Source organism: Mastomys coucha, unplaced genomic scaffold (assembly GCF_008632895.1).
Source record: "Mastomys coucha isolate ucsf_1 unplaced genomic scaffold, UCSF_Mcou_1 pScaffold18, whole genome shotgun sequence".
In the NCBI taxonomy this organism is placed as follows: domain Eukaryota; kingdom Metazoa; phylum Chordata; class Mammalia; order Rodentia; family Muridae; genus Mastomys; species Mastomys coucha.
Genome location: NW_022196900.1, coordinates 20,625,256 through 20,644,664, shown reverse-complemented (window position 1 = coordinate 20,644,664; position 19,409 = coordinate 20,625,256). Strand labels below are relative to the sequence as shown.

General features: G+C 41.0%; 1 protein-coding gene across 2 annotated transcripts in view; it reads right to left on the bottom strand.

Annotated features, from left to right (window-relative positions):
* Positions 1–19,409, bottom strand: part of Kiaa1958 (KIAA1958 ortholog) — a 135,212-nt gene that overhangs the window by 10,580 nt on the left and 105,223 nt on the right. For both annotated transcript variants that reach the window (XM_031377550.1, XM_031377551.1), the window contains one exon: positions 9,174–9,346. In XM_031377550.1, the coding sequence (XP_031233410.1) occupies positions 9,174–9,346 (173 nt within the window). The remainder of the gene's footprint in view (positions 1–9,173; positions 9,347–19,409) is intronic.

Here is a 19,409-nt window from a genome sequence, read left to right as displayed (position 1 = left end):
TTTTTTTTGTTGTTGTTGTTGTTGTTTAAATTTGTTTAGTTTCTTTGGGACAGCGTATTTGAAGCAGGCCTGGGAAGACTGGAACTCACTACAGGGCTGAGGCTGGCCTTGACCTCTCAAGTGCTGAAATACACATGTGCCACCAGGCCCAACTCAGATCTGCTTTTTAAGTTATTTCAACATCATATTTATTGACTGAATTATAGCTTTTATATTTGTATTTTATTTCATAACATAAGCATTTAGAGTTAACCTATATTTTTCTTATAAATACTGCTTTTGCTGTATTTTTTACTCCTCCATATTTGATTTTTAATATATATATACCTTCATGTGTGTACGCAGGAGTGGGGGTTGAGACAGGGTTTCTCTGTGTTGTCCTGGCCCTCTTGGAACTCCTTGATAGACTAAACTGGCCTCAAACGCAGGGATCCATCTGCCTCTGCCTCCTGAGTGCTGGGATCAAAGGTGTGTGCCACCACTATCTGGCTTATTATTTAACTTATTATAAGACATTTGGGGAACAGGCCCAGGAATACTGACTGCATCCTTATGTGAAAATCTAAATGCCAGGATGAGCACTCTGAGTTATTGGTCAGCACAGTCCCAGGTCCAGAGGCAACACAGCCACGGGCAACATCCTTTGGTGCCCATTATAATGTGATAAGAACATACAGCGGAAGACACCACATAACCTTAGTTGCCAGAGAGAGAGAAATAAGTTTAAGACTGACCAGAAAGCCCCTTCCCCGCTGGCTAGTTTCCATGGTACAAGAAGGTTCTATACAGCCTACTGGGGGGGGGGGGAGATATTAGTGGTCTTATGTATAAAACCCTCAAATAATAAAAATTATTTTTAAAAAGAAATTTGAGGAGTAGGTAAAACTCCTACTCCTCGTCTCAAAATGAAGTCTTCTCAAGACGAATTATTTTTCATGTGTAAATCAAGAGTAACTCTCAAAGTTCAGAGTTTGCTGAAAATTAAAGATGATGCTTAACTGATTTATATTCTTTCTCAATGAGCCTGTGGGGCGATGGACTCAGAAAATGCTGTGAGACCAAGTGACCATACTCAGCTCTCTTAATATTCTATAGCCACAGGCTCACTGACTGAATATTAGCCATATGCTTGATAGATGCAATTAAACTATTTACATACCCTGAGCTGATTCCTTTTATTTAAAATAGATTTTTTTCTCATATAACATATCTGATTATGGTTTCTCCTCTCCAACCCTCTCAGTTCTTCCCTACCTCCCCTCCCACCCACTCTTTCTATCTCTTTAGAAAACACACAGATGGGGCTGGAGAGATGACTTAGCGGTTAAGAGCACCAACTGCTCTTCCAAAGGTCCTGAGTTCAAATCCTAGCAAGCACATGGTGGCTCACAATCATCCAAAAATGAGATCTGAAGCCCTCTTCTGGTGTGTCTGAAGACAGCTACAGTGTACTTATCTATAATAGAAAAATCTTTTTTAAAAAAAAACCACATACACAGGCTTCGAAGGGATAATAATAAAATATAATAAAACACAGAGAAGGTACAAGAATCACAGACCCACTCATTCGCACAATCATGAATCCCAATAAGAACATTAAACCGCCCTAACATATATGCAGGGGACCTGGTTCAGACCTGTGCGTGCTGCCACAGTCTCTGAGTTTGTATGAGCCTTGCTTTCTTGGTGTTCTCCACCCCCTCTGGCTCTTACAATCCTCTTCTGCAGGGTTTCCTGATCTCTGAGGGCTGAGTGTTCCAAGGTCTCTCACTCTGCATAATGTCTGGGTGTAGGTCTCTGTATCTGTTCCCATCTGCTGTAGGAGAAAGCCTCGCAACAGATGACTGAGCAAGGCACTTACCTCTGTGTATAGCAGAATAGCATTAGGAGTCATTTTATTGCTACCCCTGTTGTTGTTGTTTTCAGGAGTATTTGGTCTTACCCTAGGTCCCTGGGCTATCTAGTTTCTGATTCTTGGACATCTAAAGAGTGTCAGTAAGGGTTCCGTCATATAGAGTGGGCTTTATGTCAAATCAGATATTAGATGGTTACTCCTATAAACTAATGCCACCGTTGCCTTAGTGTCTCTTGCAGGCAGGACAGCATTGTGGATTAAAGGGTTTGCAAATGGCTTGGTGTGTGTGTGTGTGTGTGTGTGTGTGTGTGTGTGTGTGTGTGTGTGTGTATCTTTTAGTAACTTGCAGAGTAACTTCCTATACCAAAAGGAGTTAGAATGTAGGGATGAAATCAACTTCTCCATGTTCAATGAGTTGTGCAGGTGTTGCTTTCAGCAATGAGACTTTGCTGACAGCTTGTGAAGAACAACTTATAGTCTTGGCAACAGGCTTGGTTGTTTCTGAGACAAAAACTCAATTAGATGTAAGCCAATTTCAGTACTAGAAGCTTCATTTGCAGACAAGAGAAGTCCAGGTGGGGCCCTGTCTCCTTCATTATTTCATTTAGATTGCCTTCGTATATGTATTTCAGGAAGTTTCTACTGTATTAGGTTTCCATACCACCCCTCAAATGATCCTTAATTTTAGCTGTCTCTCCCTGTACTCCTTCCCTCATCCATTTCTCTTAGATTTTCCAATTTAGCAGCATACAAGTACTTTTTTAAAGATTTATTTATTTATTATATATAAGTACACTGTAGCTGTCTTCAGATACTCCAGAAGAGGGCATCAGATCTCATTATGAGATGGTTGTGAGCCACCATTCAGTTGCTTGGATCTGAACTCAATGACCTCTGGAAGAGTAGTCAGTGCTTTTAATCGCTGAGCCATTTCTCCAGCCCTAGCATTTAAATTTTTAATGTATGTCCTTATAAATTCTCTGGATTTCCTTGGTATCTGCTGTTATGTCCTTCTTTTCATTTCTAATTTTATTTGGATATTTCCTCTCCATCTTTTAGTTAATTTGGATAAAAGTTTGCTAATCCTGTTTTCTCAAATGACCAACTCTGTCTCACTGATTCTTTTTGTTTTATTGTTTCTCTTTTATTGATTTCAGCCCTGAGTTTCATTATTTCTTGTCATCTACTGTTTTGGGGTGTGATTTCTCCTTTTTGTTCTAGAGCTTTCACTTGTGCTGTCAAGTTACTGTATGAGATCTCTTTTAGGTAGGCGCTTGGTGCCATGATTCGCCCCTTGGAACCACCTTCACTGTGTCCCTTAAGTTTGGGTATGGTGTGTATTCATTTTCATTCAATTCTAGAAACTCTTATTTCTCCCTTGATTTCTGTGTTGGCCCCGTTTCCACTCAGTAGCGAGTTGTTGGGTTCCTATGAGTTTGTAAGCTTTCTTTGTCTCTGCTGCTGCTGATATCCACCTTTAGTAAGAGGTGGTCAGTTAGGATACAGGGCGTCGTTCCCATTTTCTTAACTTGTTGAGAATTGCTTTGTGCCCGAGTATGTTGTCAGTTTTGGGGAAAGTTATGTGTAGTGCTGAAAAGAAGGTCTATCCTTTTGTGTTTGGGTGAAATGTTCTGTAATTACCTGTTATGTCCACTTGCTTTATAGCAAGTTAGCCCCAGCATTTCATTGTGTGTGTCTGGATGATATATCTATTGGTGAGACTGGAGTACTGAAGTCTCCCACTATCAGTCTATGAGGGTCAACGTGTGATTTAAGCTGTAGTGGCATTTCTTGTTCAAACTTCTGTTTGGGGCATAGATGTTAAGAGTTGTAATGCCTTGGTGTCTCTTGGTGGATTTTTTTTCTTTGATGAGTATGGAGAGTTCTTCTCTAACTCTGCTGATTAGCACTGATTTGAAATCTATTCTGTCAGATGTTAAAATGGCTACATCAGATTGCTTCTTAGAATATCTTTTACCTTGAAGTGACGTCCATCCTCCATATTAAGGTGTGTCTTAGAAACAGAAGGATAGATCCTGGTTTCACATCATCTCAGCTAGTCTGTGTCTTTTTCCTGAGACTTGAGACCATCAATGTTAAGAGACACCAATAAGCAATGACTGTTGTTTCCTGTTAGGCTGTTGTTGGTGGTGGTGGTTGTGTGTGTGTGTGTGTGTGTGTGTGTGTGTGTACTTCCACCCTTTCTATTTGCAGGTGTGGGAGTATATGTTCCTTGTTTTTTTCTTGGGTGTGGTTAACCTATTTAGGTTGGGGTTTTCCTTCTAGCCCCTTCTGTAGGGCTGGCTCTATAGAAAGATTTTACTAAAAGTTTAGTTTTATCATAGACTGTATGTATCATATTGTTTTCTCCATCTATTGGGATCGAAAACTTTGCTGGGTATAGCAATCGAGGCTGGCATCTGTGGTCTCTTAGAGTCTGCAGAATATCTACCAGGCCCTGGGAAGTCAAGTGTAACTCTAAGAGTCTGCTTTATATATTCCTTCTTGTTTCTTCCTCGAAGCTCCTACTACTCTCTGTCCTGTACCTTTAGTGTTTTGACTGTTACGTCCCGAAGGGATTCTCTTCTCTGGTCCAATCTATCTGGTGTTCTCTATGCTTCTTGTACCATGATAGGCATCTCCTTCTTTAGGCTAGGCAAAGTTTCTTCTATGATTTTGTTGAAAATACTTTGTGCCTTTAACCTGGGACCTTCTCCTTCCTTTATTCCTAGTCTTAGGTTTGGCCTTTCACAGTGTCCCAGATTTTCCTGGATGTTTTGTGCTAGTTTTTAGATGTACTTTTTTTTTTTTTTTGGTCTGGGGTATCCATTTCTTCTATTTTGTCTTCAATGCCCGAGATTCTCTCTTCCATCTCTTGTATTCTATTAATGAGGCTTGCCTCTGATGTTACTGTTACAGTCCCTGAATTCTTCACTTGCAGATTTTCCTCAGTCTGGGTTTCTTTATTGATTCTATGTCCACTTTCAGGCCATGAATTGTTTTATTCATTTCCTTCCACTGTTTGTTTTTGCTTTCACTGATTTCTTTAAGAGAATTAATGTCCTCTTTAAGGAGCTCAATCATATTTATAAAGGCTATTTTATAGTCCTTTTCTTGTGCTTCTGCTATGCTGCAATATCCAGGGCATGTTGTGATACACAGGGCTGGGCTAGAGTAGAGACATGTTGTCCTGGCTCTTATGTCTTTATCCTGGTGTCTAGGCATTGGGATTGGGAAGATTATAATTCTTGGTGCTGATACCTGGCCTTGTCTTTGTGAGGTGGTTGTTCTGTTCCTTGGTTTCTGTTGCCCTAAGGTGGTTCTCAAGAGACTGTGGTGGCTGTGTGGTGCCTGGGAGGACATCCGGGATCCTGATAGGTGTGGCCACTGGTTTTCCAGGTAAAATATGTTTCTGGATACTGGGAGCTGATACTTACAGCCTGGGGAAAGGATGAGGGGGTCCACAGGAGGTAGGAAAGCAGGAGGTTTACCAGGATTTACTTAGTCCCCTGGGAGTGGGGGCAGAGATGAGGACAGGCCACTGCTACAGAGCTGGGGCTGAGACTTAAGACACCACTTGGAGGAGTGGAGGGAGAGGTGAAGCTCTAAAGCTAGCCTACCTGCTTCCCTGCTCATGGTGGCTGTGGGCTCACCGGAGTGTCTGTTGAAATGAGGGCTGGGATAAAGCAATGGGGGGGGGGTGTGAGCTAGTGGGGGAGTGGGAGATCTGTGTGATCCACTGGAGATGGGGGCACAGGGGTAAGGCAGGCAGGCCTGGGGATGAGACTGGGGGATTGCACTTGGAGGAACAGGAGGAGAGGTGAAGACCTGCATGTGGCCTACCCGACTCCCCAGCAGGAGCCAGCCATTCCATAAGTTCTAAGCTGTGATGTAACTTTCATTTGGTTCTTAGTATGTCTTAACATCCTTTGTGGGTTCTTCTTGATCTGTAAGTCATCTACTAACTCCCCAGAATCAGGGTCTTTTTAGTTAGTGATCTGTAACTAACGTACTTTAATTCCATTACAGATAGGGACACACTAAAATGTCAATATACTAATCAAGACTCTGTCACTGAGAACTTCTTTCTTAGCTGATGGGACTTCCTCTACTGCCATGCTTGTTGAAGTCTTTGCAGTTATAAAATACAGTCTGTCTGTTTCTCTCTCTGTTGGTTTTTGAGACAGGGTTTCTCTGTGTAACAACACTGGCTGTCCTGTAACTCACTCCATAGACCAGGCTGAACCACCTGCTTCTGCCTCCCAATTGCTGGGATTAAAGGTGTGCACCACCACCACCTGGCTAGATTTTTCTTTTTCTTTCAGAGAAAGAGGGGAAGGCAGGGAGAAAGACAGAGTGGGGAGGAAGAACAAGACAGAAGAGCAGGGAGGGGAGGCGGTGTAAATTTTAGGTGGGCAGGTTTTCTTCAGCTAGCTATGAATGTTACCCTCCCTTGTCTTGCCTTGCAGGCTTGCTAATGCAGAACTGGTTTTGCCCAGTTTCTTCTTCTCAGGATCAATTGACTTCTTATTGTTCCATTTTATCTTGTTACTGTTTTGTTTAGAAAGTCAATGAGATTCCACAGGAAGATTTAAAGCACCCAGCAGCTCTCTCCTGGGTACTTGGTACTGCGCTCTCCTTTGTGATGGACCATATTTGGATGGAGGCCAAATGTCTCTCCTTGTCTGGGTCTGCTACCGCTGAATTCCCTCATCTCTGAATGTCTCAAAAGTCATTATTGCATGTTCTGAAATGTATCTTCACTGTGGATACTGAAATTACTTTCCTTTCAACAATGAAGACGTTTGTCCCAATGTCTTTCCAGCTGCCTGATTTCTAATAACCAATCTTTCAGCCTCACTTCAGACTCTCGGTAATCTCTCCTTTTCTTCTAGCTGTTCTTAAGTTTCTTTTTATCACTGGGTTAAGAACATGGTTATGAAAAAGAATATGGTTATGATATATTTGTACAGCTTCTCCTCTTCTATTTATTTTTGAGATACCTTTAAATATTTACTTTTCAATTATGTGTCTCTGTGTGAATATAGTCATGTGAGCACAGCTGTCTACAGAATCCAGAGGAAAGCATTTACCCGTAGAACTGGAGTTAAAAGTTACAAGTGGCTTACCCAATTATGTGTGCTGGGAACTGAACTCAGGTCCTTTGCAAGTGCAGAGCCTGCTCTTAACCACTGAGCCATCTCTACAGCCCCCCCTCCTCCCTTGATCATTTTGTTGTTGTTGTTGTTGTTGTTTTTGGAAACAGAGTCCTGAAATGTAGCTCAGCTTGACTCCTGAGTGATAGAAGTGACTGCCACCTGCACAGCCTGAGTCACTCTTTAAGGGATATAGTTCCTAAGTTTTTGCATATTTGGTAATTTTTCATTAAATGCTAGACACTGTGAACTTTGGCAGTTATTGTATATGTATAGACATTTTGCTTGCGTGTATGTCTGTGCACTACCTGATGCATGTGGTGTCAGTGGAAGCCAGAAGAGGGCGCCAGATCCTCTGGAACTGGAGTTACAGATGATTTTTGTCATTCTGGGAACTGAACTCAGGTCCTCAACAAGAGTGGCAGATACTCTTACTGGTATGCCACCCTCTAACCTTGGCAATGATTCTTGGCACAAGCACCTACTTAGTAGATCTTAATTTGCCAAAACCCCTTGGTGCCTACATTTTGGATGTTTCTCTGAAAAGATCATTAACATATGACTCGGGTGGCAGCCAGAGCTTGCTGTTTACCATGCAACCAATCAATCCCCCTGTCTCTGATATGCGTGTGCTTGTGTACACATACATGAAGTAGTGTATGCATGTGGAGGCCATAGGTAGATAGGTGACATCTTCCTGAATTACATCTCCATCTTACTTTTTGAAGCAGGGTCTTGCTTTGAACTTGGAGCTTACTGATTCAGTTCAATGAGTGGCCACAGAGCTCTGGGCATCCACCAGGACAGCTTTCTGTGTGGATGCCGGAGGATCTCAAGTCAGGTCTTCATGATGAACACTCTTAACAAATGAGCCATCTCACCAGGCCCCTGGCCTCGAACTTTTTTAGGAACCCAAGGGTTCCTCCCCAGCCAAAGGCCCTGCCGTTACCTGCCGTCTCTCCTTGACATTACCAGTTTTGCTGAGAGGAGCCTTGCCCACCAGTCAGTTTTACCTCCTTTCCTTTCTTTGGCCCCACCCCCAGTTGCTTCCTCTCATACTACCTAATGCACTATGCCGCCAAAAGGAGAAACCCAGGTTTTCCATTTCAGCTTTATTGATTCTCTAAATATATCACCCAAACTCTGAAATCTTATATACTGTCAGGCTTCAACTAATGGCCTCTAGTTGTGAGACCTTTAGATCTATGCTTCCAGATCATCATTTGCACTGTTTTAAACCTCACAATTCCAACTACTTAATGGGTATATCCATCTGGACCCTGGCTTAAAGGAAATGCATTCAAGGCAGAACAGTGTCTTTCTATTCAACCTCCCCATAGTTTAAATCTTCCCCTGCTATTCACAAATCTCAAATACTTGAAGTTGGAAGGGCTTGTCAGAGCTCATTTTACAAAGAGATTGGGGACCAAGGATACTAGATAACTATTTTGTTTATAATTTCCAATTATTCTCTCTAAAATGCCATTTTTATTATGTTCCTTTCTGCTTGAAAAACTCTACTGGAGTCCTCTCTGCCTGACCCTAGAATCTTACAGCTCTTACAATTGGATCTTGCATGGAAAACCAGGAGACTTCAGTGATTTCCCAGTGTTTACAACACTCTGAACTTTTGTTTACAACACCCTGAACTTGGCAGTGGTGGTGGTCACACATGTTTTTAATTCTAGCACTTGGGAGGCAGAGTCAGGTAGATCTCTGTGAGTTTAAGGCCAGCCTGGTCTAAAGAGTGAGTTCCAGGATAGCCAGGGCTACATAAAGGAACCCTGTCTTGAAAAATCAAAAATAAAACAAAACAAAACCAAGACCCTGAGCTTGTTGCTTGAGAGCCTCGATGCCCCGTGCTTCGGTCTAGCCAGACCACAGCAAGTGGCTCCGCCTCTACATTCTTTCTCACATCATTCGTTCTTCTGATCTCCCATCTTCTAATTCTATCAACTCCAACCTCTTTTTGGAAACATAGCTGGATTTATTCTCCTGATTATCTTCAACAGATGTGCATTCATTAAATCTCTCTAAATTCTACTTGGTTCTGTGGGTAATTTTCTTTGTATTTCATGTCCCTTCACCTAGGTTCCCCACAACAGCGGCTGGAAGCTCAGTGCAGTCAGCCAAAGGAATTCATAAACTCACGTGTCCCTTACCTTGGTGATGTCCGTGTGGTCTTTGAGCCCGTTGGTCATGCACCAGTAGCGCCACACATTTAGGGCGTACCTCGTGGCTTTGGTGGTGTTTGGGCTCACTGCACTGGTACACAGACCATTCAAGTCATCATTAATATTAAATACAGGAAATTTGTTGAGCTTAGTAGAATAAGCTAGAAATAAAAACAATAGAGACATTAATGTGCCATCCCCTTCTTTAGTGAGCTTTATCCTGGGGTGATATTCTGTAAAAAAGAACTCTAAAAAGATAGTAAAGAAGTGAAATTTCAAGTCATTTCTAGAGGTGGGGCACACCTCTAATTCTAGCACTCAGGAGGCACGCAGATCTCTATGCCTACAAGGCCAGCCTGGTCTACATAGTGAATTCCAGGACAGCCAGGGCTACACAGTGAGACCCTGTCTCCAGAAGCTACTTATATGTATGAGACTTTATGCCTTGTATCTAACGCTGGTCATTTTGCCATGTGCACTGGCTAACACATATCCAAACATTTCAGTAATAGGATGGAATTAATACCAGAAAATTCTAAACTTATTACTAGAAAAAATAGCATTTCTTATAGCAGTAGCCAAAGATGAGAAGAAAGGAAGTAGGGAAGATTTTTTAAAAAGATGAGAGGGAGGAAGATAAGGAATCTTCAGTGCATGAAGAATATTCGTCCTTTGTTAACATAACTTCAAGTTACTTGGAGCCATCAGGAGCAGCCTTGAACTAAGTGGAGCTAGCATATTCCTCTTAATCTCTTCCCCCAATAATGACGTATACACACTTACACCTCTCACCCACACCCATGGGCATGCATGGAGAGTAGACTGATGTAAGCCTTAATTACACAAACCACTGATCAGTTTCAAATCTGAGTAGAAGGTGAAATGGAAGCCGTATTAAGGAACAGAGAGGTAAGCTCACCTTCAGATGAGAAGGATGACAGTTTAAATTGCCAAAAAGAAAACCAAACCCGGGGCTGGAGAGATGATGGCTCAGCGGTTAAGAGCACTGACTGTTCTTCTGAAGGTCCTGAGTTCAAATCCCAGCAACCATATGGTGGCTCACAACCATCTGTAATGAGATCTGATGCCCTCTTCTGGTGTGTCTGAAGCTGCAATGTACTTAGATATAATAATAATGATAATAATAATAATAAATATAAGAATAAATAAATAAAGAAAATCAAATCCATAAACACTAGCTGGCCTTTCCTTACACTCTAGAGTATGGTAAAACCAAGCGTCCTTCTGACACAGTCTGCCTTGGTCCTGGAGAGACAGCAGAATGATAAAGCCAGTGCAGTCTCTGAGTTGGTTCACTCTATCTAACCCACCTTGGTTTTCATGACTTCCAAAGAGGATCTCCTGTGTACCAAACTCCCAGAGTCCTGGGGACCCAGAATCTGCTGGCACCCAGGAGCATCACACATGCACATTCTCATCTGTGTATGCCACACAATCAACATTCTTAAAAATGATATGAGTATCGTTTTAATGTATATGGGTGTTTGTCTGCTTGTATGTCTTTGCTCCACATGCATGCCTCCACAGAGGCCAGAAGAGGGCATTGGATTCCCCGACTAGAGTTACATAAGCTATCATATGGATGCTGGGAATTGAATCTGAGTCCTCTAGAAGAGCAGCCAGTGCTTCTACCCACTGAGTTCTCCAGCCCCTCAACACACTCATTGATTTCAACCTTTCTTATAGTACCTGTCTACACATGAGAACCTCCCTTTTCCATGTTTCCACATCTGTCTTCTCTTTCCTCAGGTGTGTGCTCTGATGGTGATGGTCTCTATGTTCCTAAAAAACATCACTTTTAACAACTTGATCGTGCCCACAACCATGGAACACACAAACTGCTTTACCATCCAGAGGAACGAGCAACAATGAGCATACACCAGCCCTGTCTGGAGCTATGTTTGTAGGAAATTCTTGACATTAATAAGATTAACATCAACAGAAGCCTACTATGTACCGACTTTTAAAGCTGGCGTGTAATTTGTGAACAAGTACACAATTATACATTTATAGACAAGGGAACAGCAGCAGACATCTGACAGCTTCGTACCCTCATCAGATGTATAGCACAGAGCCGTCACTGTACAAGAAGAGTCCTGCTGAAGCCAGGAACTAGCCATTGGGAGATCAAGGCTCTAGACTGGAGTTTGATGGCATACATTGGCCATGACAGCAATGGTACCAGGTACTGTGGGGACACAATCCCAGTGATAGTAATTTCATAAAGACAACAGTCACGACCTGGGTGCTGGGAACCAAAGCTGGGTCCTCTGAAAGATCAGCAAGTGCTGTGAACACCCTGAGCCTTCTCTCAGGCTCTATGAGGGCAAACCTATTTATGAGAAGTTCAGCCACTTGCTACTGCTGGTTGAAATCCACTAGGACAGCCCTGCGTTCTGTATTACTTGCAGAAGTGAGTTCTGTCCAAATGTATCAAATGGGAACCCTCAAAAAAAAAACTGAATTCCTACCAGTGACTACTAATAACCGAGACTTGAATCTGAACACATGAGCACACAAATAAAACTGATGTTTGCCAAGATACACAAGCACAGTAGAGGGCCCACACATCCACTGATCCCCCAAAGGCAGTGAAAGCACAAAACAGAGAAACACACACACACACACACACACACACACACACACACACACACACACACACGTGGATAACTAAGAACACAGGGCATCCTTACACAAAGATGAGCCATGGGAAGAAATGGGAACATATTCAAAACTACACACAGATGCGTAAGCACTATACACGCACATATGACAAATACTATCTTGTTTCTAAGGACAGATAGAATTCATGGGGCAAGAAGGCATTTCAAACTCCACGAGGAGGATAGTACAGCATGCCCCAGATCTAGGACGCAGCTACTGTGTGCCACAGAGAAATTGATAAACGTTGGCTATGTAGACCTGAGAAGAAACACTACCAACTGTTCCAAGAACTACACTAAGAGAAGTTGAAAGAAGGAACAACACCAGAAAGCAGGGGAACTGCAAGCCTACAGTAAAGAAGAAATGTCAAGACGAACTTGAAAACACAGGATTGTAAATACTAGCAAGGGAAGGTGGAGAGAGACGGGTTTACACCAGAAATGAAAATTATCACTAGAGCTTACAAAGAGAGAAAGATCATGAACAATGCAAGGACAGGAGACCTAAAACTTGAGTAAAAAGCACAAATGTCAAGAAGACACAACTTGCTAAAACCTATGAAAAATTTATAAAGTTAGAACAGTCTTCCACAGCTGAGAGAAAGCAGATCTATAGGAAAATACTCTGAAAGCTAGCATCAGGTTCAGATGGATTTTACTAACAAATTATCCTACCTTTAGGGAACAAAATAACAGAACTACTATTTTTCTTTCTTTCCAGTCACCTCTGCCTCCCAAGTACACTCATGAGCACACCCGAACATCTTCTGTAAGATTTATTTTTAGTTTTAATTATGTGTATGTTTGTGGTTGTGTATAGTGCAAACAGACACCAGAAGAGGGTGTTAGATCCCCAAGAACTGGAGTTAGAGGAGGTTCTCAGTCACCTGATGTGGGTGCTAAGAACCAAATTCAGGCCCTCTGAAAGAGCTCTTATCCACAGAGCAATCCCTCTAGCCTACCTACAACTCTTTGTAAGACAGTATAACTTTCCCATAAAAACAGAACAAAATAAAGAAACCTACAGACCAATTAAGCTACTAAACAGACACAAAGATCTTTAAAACAATATGAGGAGGGCTGAAGAGATGGGTCAGTAGTTAAGAGCATTTGTTCTTGCAATGGGTACAGGATTCAATTCCTAGTACCCACATGGTTGCTCACAACAATCTGGAACTCTAGTCTAAACTCAAGAATTTATTTGACCAGTCAATGAGAAAGCAGACAGTTCATCTGGAAATGGGCAAAACTTGGGTCTGGAGAGAAGAATCATCCATGTTTCATTCACTGCTTCTACTGAGGACCCGGGTTCTATCCTAGCACCCTTCAGGCACCTCACAACCACCTGTAACTCCAGTTCCAGGGAACCTAACACCTACTTTGGGCCTCTGAGGGAACTGCATGCATGTACATATACTCAGGTTACCCCCCCCCCATATGCACATAAGGATAAAACTTTAATGAACTTCATATAAAATCAGTAATGATCCAGGAATCATACACGAATACACAATGAGCAAAACATCTTCAATGAAGAATACCAGATGTTAATAATGAACACTTTGCTGGGGCAAGAATACAGCCATGGTCACTTTTGAAACTAACTGGCAGTATCTGCTAATGTTGAACACGTATCAATAACATTATTCATGCTACTACATTCCAACATACCCACCATAAGTGTATACATATGTATCAACAGGCACATGTGAGTATTCCTAAAAATCTAACAGCATAATAGCCCCAAACTGAAGACCGTCCTTTGTCCATAAAACACCAACTGCATTGAAATTATAGAACACTTAACAATACATTCTCATGGAGCAATGAACTACTAGAACAAACTGTGCAAATGGATGAGTGAATCCCACCAGCATAATTGTAAAAAAAAGAAGCCAGTGACAAAGTGGACTGAAAAGGTGGCTCGTGTAATTCAAAAACACAAAGTAAGTCGATGGTCATACAGTAGTAGCCTTGCAAGATGACACCAGTAAGAGCACAACAGACTTCCAGGTTCAGGGAAGACACCAGGAAGAGCACAACAGACTTCCAGGTTCAGGGAAGACACCAGGAAGAGCACAACAGACTTCCAAGTTCAGGGAAGACACCAGGAAGAGCACAACAGACTTCCAGGTTCAGGGAAGACACCAGGAAGAGCACAACAGACTTCCAGGTTCAGGGAAGGTTCTTGTTCTGCTGGGTGGAGGCTATGAAAATGTTTACTTCAGGAAGAAAAAAATCAAAATCAATTAATGATCTGTGTGTTTTTCTGAGTAATTCAATTAAGAAAACTTCTTAAAATTAAAAATACTTTCTGGAGGCTGGAGAGAGAATAGTTAAGAGCACTGACTGCTCCCAAGTTCAATTCCCAGCAACCATCTGTAATGGTTCCCAGCTACAATGGTAGCTCACAACCATCTGTAATAGGATTCGATGCCCTCTTACAGTGTATCTAAAGACAGCTATAGTGTATTCATATACATAAAACAAATAAATAAATCTTAAAAAAATACTTTCTGTATAGTATTATATACTACTATATAATGTGGATGGGAGGGGTCAACTAGGTATTTAATTTATTCAAGTAATCTTTAAGTAATCCCTTTGTGGTACTCCCTTTGTGATAGGCTAATCTTAAAATATACATTTTAGGGAAATATTTATTTTATGTATATGAGTGCCTTGTCCTCATACACACCCAGAAGAGGGAATCAGATTCCATCACAGATGGTTTTGAGCTATCATGTGGGTGCTGAGAATTGAACCCCGGTCTTCTGGAAGAGCAGCCAGTGCTCTTAACTACTGAGACATCTCTCCAGCCCTGGATAGGCTACTTTTAAAGCTTAGTAGTGAGAGTAAAAATGTTTTATAAATGAATTTTAAAGAGGAAGACTGCCCAATTACTATATTATCATAAACATAATAATTGGGCAATTTAGCCCTAAGATATAAATGTGTTACAAGAATGTGACAAACCAAGCAAGGAATAGTGGCGCACGTCTTTAATCCCAGCATTTGAGGAGGCAGAAGAGGCAGGCAGATCTCTAACTTTGAGGATAGTCTGGTCTATAGAGCAAGTCCCAGGACAGCCAGGGCTACACAGAGAAACCCTGTTTTAAATAAATAAATAAATAAATAAATAAATAAAATAATTGGCTGTCAAGTCAGAAAGAATACAAATTGATCCATATTTTAACACACACACCCTCACATGCACACACATTTCTAAGTGGTTCTCTTTTTAAAAGCTGTTTTCACAAAGGAGATGATCTGCATAATTTGAGAGTGCATCCATATAAAGCCTTTCCATGATCTAGCCCACAAGGCACAAAGGCAGGTGAGCAGCTCAGACATCGGCACTGAAGAATTCTAGAAGGCAGGAAGTCAGAAAGGAGAAAATGTTCATAAAATATGCAGCAAAGGACACAGGACAGGACAAGCTGCTAGAAATCAACGAGGAAAACTCGCTAGGAAATGGGCTCAGAAGAAACACCAGTACTGAAACAAATTAATAACAGTCAAGAAAAGATGGGTTTCACTTAACAAACTGGCAAAGACTTCAAGCAAACAAACAAGCAAACAAACAAACAACCCTGCATCTAAGCACGGGCAGAATATGGGGAAGAAGGTTATATGATGTCTACATGAGCTTTCATGGACACTCTTCTAGCTAAGTGTAGAAATAAGAATGCAAAGATAAAGCCATCTACCTAGACCTCATTAATGGAGAACTGAAGAACACATGTTTATAGGGTGTCATTAAAAGCTGTGCTATCCTTGTACATGCTTATGAAAACAAGCCACAGGATAGAAAGTAAAAAGGGAAAATTTACTTCCAGGGAACATGCAGTACGATGCAATTTTAACAAGAAAATAAATTTGAGTTGTCTATTTATAACTTCATTTAAAAAGTCCTGAAGGATGCATATCATGTTAGCTATTGGTTCCATATATTTTCAGTCCTGTAAGTATGAATATATTTTTATATGTTGTAAAAATCACTAGGACTTTGGAACTATGTAGGATAAAACAGAAACTTCCTTCTTATTTGATCTAAGACTTTTCAAAATGTCTAAAGGATTTTATCAGAGATACAAAAGTGCACGCATGAGTTAGTGTGAATTTATAAAGTGAAAAAATAGAATATAATTGAGTTAAGGTATTTTAAAATAGACCTTGGAATATTTGCACAAGACAATAACAATGTACTTTAAAATACTAAGGTCCACCCAGGTATGATCCTGATAGGATGATATGATCCTGCAGCACTAGGGAGGCACAGGGAAGCAGCGCTCTGAGTTCAAGGCCAGCCTGATCTACACAGCAAGTTCCATGCCAGGCAGGGCACAAAGTGAGACCTGAAATCTCAAACTACCTCCCTCCATCTGCCGCTGCCATTCTGGGGATCAAACAGTAAGCTCTGCCTGTTAAAGCAGGTGCTTTCTCACTGATGTACACTTCCCAGCCCTCACATCCCATCCCGATTAGGGGAGGTAAAGGATTAGGAGGAAGTCTTATCTATGTGGTGGTACCCAAGAGTCACGCCCGTATCCTATCTACCTGTTCCTTACTTGCAATGACTGTTTATTGCTGTACCAGTTGTAAAGCACTAGAATGCTAGTAAAGCAAATGCTGGTTTTACTCCCATTTAAAAACAAGTTTATTCTGAATAGTTGCTATTTCCAATATTTACTTTCAAAATTATCTTTTAACTGTGTGTTTTATATGCATTACCCATTTTAGTCAAGTAAAATCACTTTTAAATTTTAAAATTTAAATAAATAGAAATGTAATATTACTATTAAACACTGCAATTTTTTAAATTTAAAAATAGAAACAATTTAAAGCCTTGTACCTACGTCAACTTGAGTTCTAATGTTCTTTCCTAATAAGCAAAATAAGATTCATCATAAATATACAAATTGCAAGCTTATTCAAAGACAGGCCTCCTGTTTCTTGATTACTATGAAAACAGGCATAACCTTTAGTTAGACCATCCACATTGCTGTTACAGTGATACAGCCATCTCTATTTGGAATATTCGGCTGAGAAGACTAGTGAATTACTCAGATATACAATATGTTTACATTTTATTTTAGCAAAGTGGTTGTTAGTATTCATTCTATTTTCAAGTGTTTTTTTTTTTTAAGATTTCTTCTTCTTTTTTTTTTTTAAGATTTATTTATTATATGTGAATACACTGTAGTTGTCTTCAGACACACCAGAAGAGGGCATCAGATCTCATTATGGATGGTTGTGAGCCACCATGTGGTTGCTGGGATTTGAAGTCAAGTCCTTCAGAAGAGCAGTCAGTGCTCTTAACCGCTGAGCCATCTCTCCAGCCCCCTAAAGATTTATTCTTAATCATGTGTGTGTGTGCGCGATTGCAAGTGCACGCTCACAGTGCCCTCTGAAGCTAGAGGTATCACATCCCCTAGAACTAAGTTATGAGCTGCTCGCCCACCACCACCACCATCACAGATGTCTGGGATTAAGCACCATTTCTATTTTGCTTAATGAGGAATGTAAAACATGCTAAATGTAATAAACAACACATGGAGAATCCTAGCTGACTAAAAACATTTTTCCGAAAATAAGGAAACCTAGGACCTGACATATATATTCCTTTTGTTTTTGTTTTCTGAGACAGGGTTTCTCAGTGTACCAGCCCTTGTTGTCCTGGACTCATTTGTAGACCAGGCTGGCCTCAAATTCACAGAGGTCCACCTGCCACTCTCTCCTGAATTCTGCAATTAAAAGTATGTCACAACGTCCAGCTTTACAGCATGCATATTTTTAATGTGTATCAGGATTTTACCTCCATGTGTGGCTGTGCATCACGTGTATACCTGGCGCCTGCAGAGACCAGAAGGAGTGTCAGATCCTCTGGGACTGGAGTTAAAAGCAGTGTGAGCTGCTATGTGGGAGCTGGGAAACAAACCCAGGTCCTCTGGAAGCATATGCTAGTTAACTGCTGAACCATCTCTCCAATCTGCCGCTACCTACTTAGATCTGTACAACTCTGTATGTATTTAAAAAACATGGAATCCTTTTGTGGAGGTAAGGGGCTAACAGAGGTCTACATACAGAGAGAAAAGTGTCACGCACACACAAACACACACAGGCCTGTATACCCTCTCATAATAAATACACAAATAAGCAAATAAACAATTAAATATCTGCAGTGGAGCATTCTGTTCCATGAATAACCCAGCTACAGAGCCATTACTAGAGAATTTTATTACCTGTTTGTGTAAATAGCTGTGTACACAAATGCTTCCTCTTTCAGGGCTATTCCCTTCATGGTTAGATAAATGTATATGGAGCACCTGGCTCTGTATATAGTGACAACATCCCAGGACCACTGCAGTATACCAGGCCAACAATATGATTCTTTTTTTCAAATTGCGACCTGCTTTTTAAATTGGTAAAGTTACAAAAACAGCTACTTGCAGAAAATAGTTTATTAACTGAAAACTGGTTGTCATGTCCAAATACAGAAAAGACAGTATGACTGAACAGGCCCTCACTGGAGACACCATCAACACGCATTGGCTGAATTTATTGGGTTGCTTATTTCCATAAATTTTAGGCTGTACCAACAAATATATATATATATAAAAAATGACAGAGAAATCTCACTACATTAGAGGCAAATGTTATATACATGATGGAACCAACCACTGGGACACAAAACTAGTTTTATTTAAAGCACAAGCACACAGACAGTAATGAAGGCGGAACAGCGAGTTGAGAAAATAAAACATCTTAGTGTAAAAGGTCAGTGAGCAGCAAAATAAAAATGAAAGTGATACCATATATCCTCTTAGTCACAAAAGTTCTGTATTATTACAAACACCGACAAGCAGAGGACCATCTGACTAGAGAACATCATACATGTGACACGTTAACACAAGTTTCTTCCACTTGGACTCACCCTTCTCTGCTTCCCATCACAAGTTATAACTGTAGCAGCTTAAAGAAAATTTAAAATATGACTTGAGTAACAGAGACACATGTTTTCCCCCCATAAATTATATAGAAGCCAGGGGCTAAAAAACAGACAGAAACATGTCAATCGACCACCTTGGGCAAGTCACCCCCCCCCCCAAGCATGGCACAACCCTCTGTGGTTTCATGACATTCCCTAAGCATTAACTGTGGCTATAGCATTTCCAAACAGACGCCTGGTCTTAACCATAAAACTACAATGATAAGTCTGTCTTTTTCCCTATGTCCTCAGGAATGGAAGAAAAGGAGCTGCAAACACATTTCTATAGTTTATAACCAGAGCAGCGGACCTCACTGGCGCAGAATACAGCTTCCACTCCACTAAGGCATGAGACTCTTCCTCAGTCACGCTTGCATCACATACTGATTCTGGTAGACTTAAGCTAGGCCATCCATCCAGGCTCCTCACCAGCCCTACAGGATTCTAGTTAAATGTTTTATTACTGCACAGGAGAGGGAGACAAGCCCTTAGTACAAGGCTGATCTGGAAACTCTATGCCCAACTTTAGCAACAAATGTTTATAGTCAT